We start from the raw sequence: 10,502 nt of genomic DNA, 5'->3' as shown, positions 1-10,502 counted from the left end.
GTCAGTTTGAAACCCCTTAGAGGCGCCTATATATGAGGAGCGAGGAAAGGACGCTCTATGGGTCTGAGTTTGTAAAGCTCCCATGGATTTTGCCGTATCTGTATCTTTTTTCATTTTCTCTAGTGCACTATCATCTGTTGGACCAAAGAGATGTTGCTGGTCAAAGGGTTGATTTAAAATACTGGCCTGTACTTCTGGTTTGAACCCAGAGATGCGTAGCCATGCATGTCTACGCAACAGTACTCCCGTATTTATTGCTCTAGAGGCTGTGTCTGCAGTGTCTAATGCACAGCTGATTGAGGTATTTGTAATAACCTTGCCTTCTTGTATTAAATCAGAAGCCCTGGTCTTATACTGCTCTGGTAAATTTTGCATGAGTGATTCTAACTCATCATAATGAGCTCAATCATATCTCGCTAACAAAGCTTGAGTGTTAGCAATTCTCCAGACATTGGCTGCTTGCGAGATGGTGCGTTTCACTGAAGCATCTAAAAGCTTGGACTCTTTATCAGGGGACGAAAATAATTAGGTTTTACAGTGTCTAGTGTCTTTGGAGTGGATTTTGGTTTCGGTTCCGAAGACTTGGTATCATGTTTCTTTGTTGGATCTGCGCTCTTTGGATCAGGAATCTTTGTTCCCGCACTGTGCGTTTGGAATCATCGACCTTCGGAGCCGAAGTGTGTTTCGATGGTGAAGCAGGCTTCGGGTCGACTTTTTCGGCACCAGAGTGGTCTTCGGTTCGGTAGACTTGGGAACATCTTTCGATGCGGAGCTTGTTTTCGGTTTCGGTGCCGATGGCTGCTTCGGTGCCGGGGTTAATTTTGGTTTGAGGACCTTTTGATTGACGGGACCGACAGACTGACTCGAGCCCGAGTCGAATGGAGGCTTTTTTGTATTCTTCGTTGCAGAGTCAGAAGGTTTTGGTCGGTGTGCACCTGGACCCGGAGGAGGAACTGAAGCCTATCCCAGTATGGGGGGTGGAGGGGGTGAATAGGGTCGACACTTGTACTCACGACCTGTTGACCAGCTGGAAGAAGATCTTAGTCTTCCGATTGATCCTCGGCTCCGGAAGCTGAATCCTCTGCTTCGGAAACTATGTCGTCCTGCTGCTGTTTTTCGGGCTGTACCTCGATCGGAGCCTCGTCTATGATGAGGTCTGGTGTCAATTAAGATGACTGCGCCATGACTCTTCGAGCTTGATGGTCCCTGATGGTCTTCTTGGACCGGAACGAATCGCAGGCCTCACAGTCTCAACTCTCGTGCTCTAGAGACAAGCACAGATTACAAACCTCATGAAGGTCAGTGTGAGGGAATTTGTGTCCACACTGAGGGCACTTATTGAAAGGTGTTCTTTCCATGAGCCAAAGGCCCAATGGTCCAGTTGGGCCCGACGAACACTGGAATCGAGAAGCGCAAGCCTTTCTTCAACGCGGGTAACCGGAATTACTGTCGAAGATGATACCGATGGTATAATGAAGGACTGGAACGCTAACGGGACCGAACGATAAACACATCCGAGCCAGATGGCGGAAAAAAACAATCTGAAGATGGAGTCGATGCCCATGCGCACTATGATCTACAGGAGGAGTCATCTAACAGACAAAGACTCTTCCAAGACAAAAACAAAGTGTAATCATCCGGGCCCACCATCAGATGGTGATCAATGCAATAGTGTGTGGTCAGCAGCCCATATGCCTCGAACACACATGCCCAGCATTCGTCAAAGGCTACAACTTAGTATTCCACTCTTTAATGGCTTCATTATTATGAGCAACCCCAAAGGTGGAAGATGATCTCTAAACCTCTTATTCAAGAGTGCAATAGCTTTACTACCAGAGAATACGGCAAAGACACATACATGATCCTATAAACAGGGCACAACATGGCCCTTAGGACATGCCGTCATGCACAATCGTCTAGATCTTATCAGAATAAGGTTTTTGTTGGCTGTAGGACACATTACGAGAGAGACTGCAAAGTAACCTGAATTGAGAATAGGTTGGTATGCACACACTGATACTGCGTGGCTAGGGCACACATTAAGAGGAAAGTCAGCAGTGTAGAAGTGATCGAGTGAACATTATCCCTAACAATTATGTAGTGTAAACTTGACACAGATGTTCCTTGAAGGTCTTTGAGGCCAGACAGCAAGTGGAACACTAGATCAACAGGAAAATATGCAGTCAACACAGATTGAATTACTGTAGCAGAATAGGTCACACATCTAGCAAATTTCAATTAGTAGCTAGAGAATGATTTATTTTTGCCACGTTATGAATCTGTGTATCCTCTCTTGAAAGGTGTAGGGTGCCCACTTCTTCCAGTGTTCATAACTGGATCAACATGACACTTCTCAAACAAAACAGGTTAGTGGAACAATTACTGTCAGAGCAAGTATAGTCCTATTTCCTACAAAATATCCTTCCATTTGCCAGGTAAAGAAATATAAAATGTAGAAAACGTAGGAAGTCCAATGCAACATATCTTTCAAAAACACTCAAAGAGCATTAACCAATGAACTAAAATGAATGCAATGCTGAACATTACAAATAGCAGTCAAAACTGGTCAACATACCAGCTGCTCAGTTATAAAAAAGGACCTCTTCTAGAAAACATAAAAGGAACACAAAGAAAATAATACTCATTTTAAGCAAGAGTTCCAAGGGTCCGTGCAGAAACAGCATTGGCTTCAAAAATAAAATAAATGATCTTAACCCAATTTAGGAATGACTGGAAGAAGAACGTACAATGAATCAGGGAAAGAAAGTATACAGGGACACTTTTGAAACACCAGAAATAAAGATGATTTAGATGAGCATTGTGGGCTGGGATTTTAATAATCAGTTTAGCTTTAGGTGTTTAAAAAGAAATAGCCCACAACACTTCCCTGAAGACAATAGATATTAAAGAACGCAGCTTTTTAAAAGTTCTACAAGGGAGAGCTATAACCATATTGGGCACATGGTGGGGAAACGGGATTAGGTTTTAACATCTAATTTTCCAGACATCTCATAGATCTTGAGGCACTACATTCCAGGAAAACTGCATTGCTTGAAGCCACTAATCGACTAAAGATAAACATCATTTAATTTACAATTTATACCAGCAAATGATGTCACTGTCTAGATTGTCTTTTCTCTAATGCCCAGGTGAATTATGGCCAAGCAATTTTGTCAAAGCGTTAGCAGAACACAGTCTTCCCTGCTGCTTTGATGGCTCAGTTATCCTCCCTCACACTTGCATGCTTGCAAAGTGAATGAAGAGCTCATCCCGGAGGATCTTCTACAGAGGACTTCAAGCCATCTCAGTTTTCCCAATTGCTGTACTTTCTTATGTTTCGCCAACGGGAAACAATCACACAAAATGCAACAAATCCAGACATGGTGCCTCTGGTCATAGCACATTATGGTGAACTATTGGTCCACTGTTAACCAATGGCCAAAGCTTTTGCGATCCAACAGCACCTGTATCTCATGCATTCCAAGACAGAGGCAACACCCTCAATTCCACACAGGATAAACAGAACACCAAAAAGTATAAAACAAGGATTTTTTTATAGTCTCAAAAAACAAACAAAATGAGCAGCTCATTTTTTGTTTACTTCTCCCTCTGCAAGAATGCCGACCAACATTTAGAAATCGGAGGTATCCCCCGTAGTCAGCACCTTATTCAAACTGTAGGGAAGAATCCGATAGTAGGAGCAAACGCACAGGAGGAGAGGACTAGGGGAGAACTGACATACTGCATTCAGAACAATAAAACCTTAAACAAAAATGGAGGGGAGGAAGGGAATAAAGCAAGGGTAATGCAAAGAACATCTCCGCACTCCTCTAAAAACAGAATGCTTGGTTTTTAGGCAGCATGCTCTAGATTGCCAACATATTCCCTCCCTTCTCCCCATAACAAATCCCCCAAAAACACTGCGGGCCGGCCGAAGCTTTCAGTTCATCCACAACTCAAAATATCCCTATAGCCTGTTCCACCTCAGGCTGGCCACTTGGTGCAGAGCGGCAGTCACTGCCAGGCGGTTACAACGGATGTGCTCTTCACTACCGCATATGCACTGGGATTGGCCCTCCAATAAGTTCATACTCCACAAAATACCCTGCTGCACTTTAGAGTCATTTTTTTCCTATTTCTCCAAGCACACTTGCTTTAAATTTCCTTTCATTGGCCCCGCTTGACTTCAGGCTCCAGTTGCTTCACTCCTGGCTTCCAAACTTGACACTACTGATTCCCCCCAAGCACCTGGCATGGGATTCTTTTTTGGTTCTGTTCTGGTTATCAAGGAACCATTGCTTGTAGTTAGGAATTCAACTCGGGTCAAGGAGGACCTTGCTGATGCTGTAACAAAGTTCAATATGTTGATGAGCTCCCGGGCCCAGTTTATCCCCCCCCTCCCCTTTGCTCCAAAAGTCATTCGGTGCCATGAACAGAGTCAGAGGAACAGTCTCAGAAAAAGTGGCCCAGTTCGCACTGTGGGACTGGTGATCAAGGGCAAAGCAGCAGCATCACAGGCTGCTCCTGGAGAACATGGAATTATGGCAAGAGCAGGCCCTTATGACTGCTTCAGCCTTTTGCGTGGGGGTCCAAGGAAGGGGCACTGTGCAGATGCCAATGAACGGTAGGCTTCCGCCACCAGGTGAGGGTGTGAAAGAACCATGGACTTCCAGCCAGAGGTCTCCATAACATCTGAAGCGTGGCTAGAAAAAAAGAGGAAAAGGGTTAGTAAAACAAGAGGAAGGATTCAGAGCAATTTAGCAAACAAACAATCTCAAAAGACAATGATCTCAGATTAACACGGACCAAAATAATTTGTTTTGATATTCAAATCACAAACACAGGCATCTTTGCCTCACATAAAGGCAATTTTTGCCGAAGCAAGATATTTGCAGTCTTGGTTCAACAACAATTATGGAAACTGCAATCCTGAATAATATTAACAACTGAATTAGTGTCTAAATTAAGTCGACATTCATTAAGGGCTTCCGACTGTTTATTTCTCCTTCATCCCGGAACAAAGGCGAAACCTCAATACATTTGTTGCATATATACCCACTACAATTACGGCATGTTGCAACTTAATCTCCCTCTGTTAAATAAGTCATCCAGCTGATGCAGTCTGAAACAGAGTATCTGCATCTTAAAGAGGATTTCAGTCTCTCTCTCGTTTCTATCTTCCATTATACAAGTCCTGCATTTCGGGATTACAGTAGCCATATCAGTTTCCAGGTCTCAAAACATAGAAGGGTAGGACCCTCTCCAACCACACCAATCCTCTTGGCCCCTCGCATCAACTGAATCTCAAACCATAAAATAGTTGCCTTCAAACTTAGCCCCACCTCCTCCTTCAGCTCCACCACAAACAGTACAAAGCTCACCCTCTAAGCTAGATTCCTCTCTAGTAAATAACAATCCTAACCATGCCTAGCCTGATGTGATAGTTTACCACCCTTTTAGGATCTCTCAAACCATATAGTGACCACCCATTGGTTTGGTTCCTTCCACTTCTGTACATGCTTCAAACTATGCAGATGTACTAATAAAACTTCTACCCACTTCAGTCCCACAAAAAAAGTTAAAGGCTTGCTGCAATGGCCAATATCTCCACCCCTTCAGTTGACATCTCAAACCATAAATGGCTCCATCACTTTTACAGTTCCCCTTACATACATTCCCCAAAATAACTCACTAGTTGATGAAGTCCACAGCCTGGGTTTTCAGCTGGTCAGCACTATGCAAGTCAGCAAGGATGAGGATCTCAGCTGCATTGTCCACAGAGAGGTTACTACATAAGGCGTCCTCACACATAACTTTTAAACGCTCCAGTGCATACTGCAAATCAAGAAGACACAATTACAAAGACAGTTTGTTTGAGGAGCTTTAACAGCTGAGTTAACTTCGCTCAGAAGTATTTCTGCAATTGGACTAATTAACAGCCGGTTATGCCTGGTAAATGAGTCATTTGAATTGAACTATCACCACACAAAGTGATATAATGGCATCTCCCATCTGAACTGCATCTGCAAGAGTTTTCCAGCTAAAGGAGGGGGGGATGACGGACACAAAAGGGGAAGGACAGACAGTGGCTGAGGGAAGGAGACAGCCAACAGGTGTGCATACAAAAGGGGAGACAAAGGTGATGGAGACATACAAGTCAGGAGAATAGACAAGGAGGAGCGAGAACGACAAGGGAGTACGAAACCGACAATGAGGAGAGACAGACTGGAAAAGGATGAAAACAGGCTGGGGGTCCGTAGGGAGGCAGACAAGGAAGCGGTTGGAGGACACTAATGAAGGGGAGAGACAAGGAGGGGCAGAGAGCGACACGGAGGGGTGAATCAGACAAGGAGATGGGGGAGACAGACATGAATTTGATGTGTTTGGGCATGTTAAACCTGGAACGGCCTTATATCAGAATTCCTGTTTCAATGCAACCGCTGTAATCACCATAAGAAACCAGTTACCAACCTGTAAAATAATGGTTTTGCAGCTTGAAGCTCCTCGTATTCACATGGTGTGCATAATTCTGGCATCTAGGATTGGGTTTGGAAATACAGAAACATTTGCCTACTCTTGGTGGGTGTCGACAATGGTGGAGCATAGCTTTAACCATTAGCCATAATGCCACCTTACATGCCCACCATTTTAGATTTTATTTTAATATTCCTCCACTACACTCTTCCTTGTGGAAATGAGAGGGTCCTATGTGACTCCTAAAGAGCTTCAAGCTGTCCAAAACCATTATTACAGTAAAGTGACCGGTTTCTTTTACATCGTGATTTCTCTTTTATATTCGCATAATGTGCACATATTACATAGCGGGTTTACCGAGTTTACCTCCCCTGGGAGACAAGGTCTAAAAAGAGAAAAGATGAGAATGAATGTTTTGGTACCAACTGTTTCACTGCTACCACTGTGGTTGATTCTACATTGATTGAGTAGTAGCTTGTAAAATTTGCTGTGTGGATCAGGCAGCTGCTTAACAGATGTCCTCTTGTTAAACGTTCACTCTGAAAGCTAATATGGAGTCTTTTTTCCTAGTGGAATATGCTTTTACGTTTAGCTTCTAATGTTGTATAATCCATTGAATAGTAGTGCCTGATGGTTGGCACTATCCATCTCACAATCTTATTCTTAGTCACAACTGTGCCCAGGGCCACAGCCCCATATTTTATGAAAAACTGAGAGACCTTTCTAATGCCCTCTAAATTCTGGATGTAGTACATTACTGCTCTCCTTAAACTTAATGTAGTTAATGCTCTCTTTGGTGAGTCAGATGGCTTCTGGAACAAGTCGATAGGGTTATGCCCCGATTCATATGGAACAGAGACCCCACCTTAGGCAGGAACATAAAGTCCACAGTACAAATTTGCGCATGTGTATGGATAGGTATGGCTCTACTGTGAGAACCTGCAAGTCCATCACTCTGCTCAAAGACGTGATCTCTACAAGGAAAGCCGTTTTAGGTGTAACATTTTTGAGTGATGCTTTATACATAGAGCTTCAATACCTTCAAACCGCACCTCCACCTCTCCCCCCAAAGTAAACCTTTTAATGTCTGGGATTGCAAGAAGCTTTTTTTGTGTGCAATCTTTCTATATAAGCTGCAATTGCAGATACTTGCCTTCTTTGGGGGCCCGAGTTAACTTGTATTCTACCAGGTGAGTGGGGTACCTTATCACTATTTCATCATATATGTGTTCTTGGAACATATTTATGTGGCACCAGAATAGATATTGATTTTAATTGTCGGGTCTAAAAGATACAAGTGGAACACCTACTAATGATGGTAAGTGTTTTTTCTGGCAGGTGCAACTTGTGTGTTGGTATCTAGATAGACTTTTTGTGACATTGGCTTGAGATGAGAGAAAGTTTGATATAGCCACTTTGGAGCTATCTGAATCAGCATCATGTCGCATACCCTGAAGTTCACTCGGACTAATGGAATCAGTGGTACCGGAGAACGAAATTCCATACGATCTTATCGGCCGTTCAAAGTCGCGAAAAAAAACCAATCAGCAATCTGGGGTGGCACCAATATAGACACCACACACGTCATTCTGGCGCAAAGGACGCCTACGAGTACTGCTCAAGGTAAATTTCCGGATCTAGTTTGACACCTGGAGAGAATCCAAAGGTAGGGAATCTGTTGGATAAACGTATTCACACACTGTGGGTCCAGGATAGATTGCAGTCTCAGATTTTGCTTTCGGTTCAGAAAATAGACAGAGTTTATGCCTTTCTCCTCTAGGGGCAATATTTCTACTGCATCTTTCTGCAATAGTTATTGACCTTCTGCTTGTAGTTCTTGTACATGATCCTTCCTGCATATTTGTCATTTTGGAGGTACTATTTTTAGAAACACTCTTCAAGACCAATGTCTTACCAAGTTTAGCATCCACGGGTCTGTTTCAATGGACTCCCAGGTTATGTTATGTTATACAAGGTTCTTAGATACTTCCTTATTCTACCCTCTACAGGTGTTGTGTGCATGGGGAAAAATGTCTAAGGAGTCACTTGGAAGATGAGGTTGCCCTACAAGGGTACTGCCAGTGACTTTCCCTCTCCATGCATGCCATCTTAAAATGATGCCTTTGGCAATTTGCCTGCTGGCTGTGTCAAACGAATCCAAAAACGATTTGAGGTGTTGGTTGGAGATATTCGTGCCCTAATATATCAATGTCTAGGCATTTTCTGGTACTCCTGGGGTATGTGGAACAAAGTCCTCTAGGTCTTGCCTATTCTAGCCTGGGTATCTACTGAATATAGCATTGGAGTTTGCTAAATAATATTGAGGTTACAGCTCTCTCCATCTTCATTTCAATTGCTTTCAGCTTCGTGATGTCTTTAGCGATCGCCCCCACAGAGGCTGGTGATATTACCTTCTCCCTAGCTGTTGAGACTATTAGTGAGTCCGGTTAAACGTGTGATTGTACTTACCATGGATACTGCAACTATGGCTTCTACTTATCTATTCTGGGAGCAACTGCCTTAGATGTAGAAAAGGTAAGAACTGGTTCTTCCTCTAGGGCTTAAGGACTCTCGGAAGGCAGATGGCTTCCCTCTTTACCTGCATCTGGACCTCAAAAGAACCTGTAGCTCTCTTGACTTCTGCATGGTACATGTATATGTAGTCCAGAAATGATGGTCTTGAGGATAAAAATGCATCTCCTCCTATGGAGAGTTAGTCTCAGTGTCACATACTAATGTGTTTCAAAATCGAAAACCTCTGTCACAGTGTGCGTCAGATACTCTTCATCACACAATTTGGTGTCCAGCTCGACTTCCTGTAATGTCATATGCCTTTCGACGGTTCTAACTCCTGCATTAAATTCTAAAGTTTTTATTGTGTTGTGTTGGACATGGCTTCCTCAAAATACTTTTTCCTTTTAATTAGGTGTTCGATTTTGAACCACTTCGCTCTCTTCAGCCTCTACACCCCAATCCTCCTTGTCCCCAAGGGACTTTGGCAGGTCGATGTCCCCATACTGAGCTCAATCATCCTCAAAAGTCAAGCAGACGCCTTTCTATAGATCCTTGCTTGCCAACTGCAGTTTTTCATGAATCATTCCATACCCTAAGACATGGAGCACCAAATAAGTGTAGGCCTAGTGTGAAGATGGCGAAAAGGACATACCACAGAATGGGGAGAAAGGAGGGTAGTGAGCAATCTGCAGTGAGATAGATTATCGACCAACGCTGCGCAACTTGTTCTTCTGATGGGTACTTCTAAACGCAGAATCTGCATCTTTAAAATTTATAACAAAGTAGTACATCTCAAAGGTATATGGAGTGGGCTCAAGGGCTTGCAGGACTGAAAAGGCACAATGAACCTCCTCCAGAACCTGGCTGTCAAGGCAGCATTGCTTCATAAACGTCTGCACGGGTTCATATGTGGCAGCCGGACAGATGTGTGATGCAGGCACGCTGCAGACCTACGCAGTAGAGACATCCTCAGCAGCAATGAATTGGGCTCCCAGACTTTCTGGAGGCTGCCTTTTGGCCAATGCATAGGAGATCTTAACACAGAGGTCAAGCCAACATGACAGTCCTCTTCTGCACTACCTTGTACTACTTTGCCCTAATCACTATCAGAAAAAGTTGGTCATCCACTTGATCTTTGGTGCGATAGATGTAAAGGCTTAAAGCCATTTTGGGCTCTAACCAATCAAGTCTCTCATCCTCTTTAGAGGGCGAGGTGTGGCAAACACTGGAAGAGTGATAGATTTTTCAGCATGAAAATTATTCACAACTTTAGTCAAAAAGGCGCCCCTGGTCCTCAATGTCAGTTTGCCTGGAAAAAAGGTGGTGTAGGGTGGCTGTAACAACAGAGCCTATAGTTCATTTATGGGACAAGCTGAAGTGATGCCTCTGAGGAAGTCAGTTTTAAGAGTCACAAGATGCAATGAGCAGCTGTGCATTAGCTCCTAGGGAGTACACATGAGTAGAATCAGGACCAAATTAGGGACCCACTGATGCATCACAAACTGTTTGGGAGG

The 10,502-nt window shown here is 43.6% G+C and overlaps 1 protein-coding gene across 4 annotated transcripts in view; it reads right to left on the bottom strand.

Annotated features, from left to right (window-relative positions):
- Nucleotides 1-3,535: 3,535 nt before the first annotated feature.
- The window catches only part of SPOP (speckle type BTB/POZ protein), a 344,731-nt gene continuing 337,764 nt past the window's right edge, over nt 3,536-10,502 (bottom strand). For all 4 annotated transcript variants that reach the window (XM_078645267.1, XM_078645270.1, XM_078645268.1 and 1 more), the window contains 2 exons: nt 5,693-5,835; nt 3,536-4,703 (listed from right to left, as the gene is read on the bottom strand). In XM_078645267.1, coding sequence (XP_078501393.1) covers nt 4,559-4,703; nt 5,693-5,835 — 288 coding nt within the window. In that variant the 3' untranslated portion in view covers nt 3,536-4,558. The remainder of the gene's footprint in view (nt 4,704-5,692; nt 5,836-10,502) is intronic.

Source organism: Lissotriton helveticus, chromosome 5_1 (genome assembly GCF_964261635.1).
Source record: "Lissotriton helveticus chromosome 5_1, aLisHel1.1, whole genome shotgun sequence".
NCBI classification, from domain to species: Eukaryota; Metazoa; Chordata; class Amphibia; order Caudata; family Salamandridae; genus Lissotriton; species Lissotriton helveticus.
The sequence above is the reverse complement of the archived record's forward strand: the minus strand, read 5'-3'. Positions and strand labels throughout refer to the sequence as shown.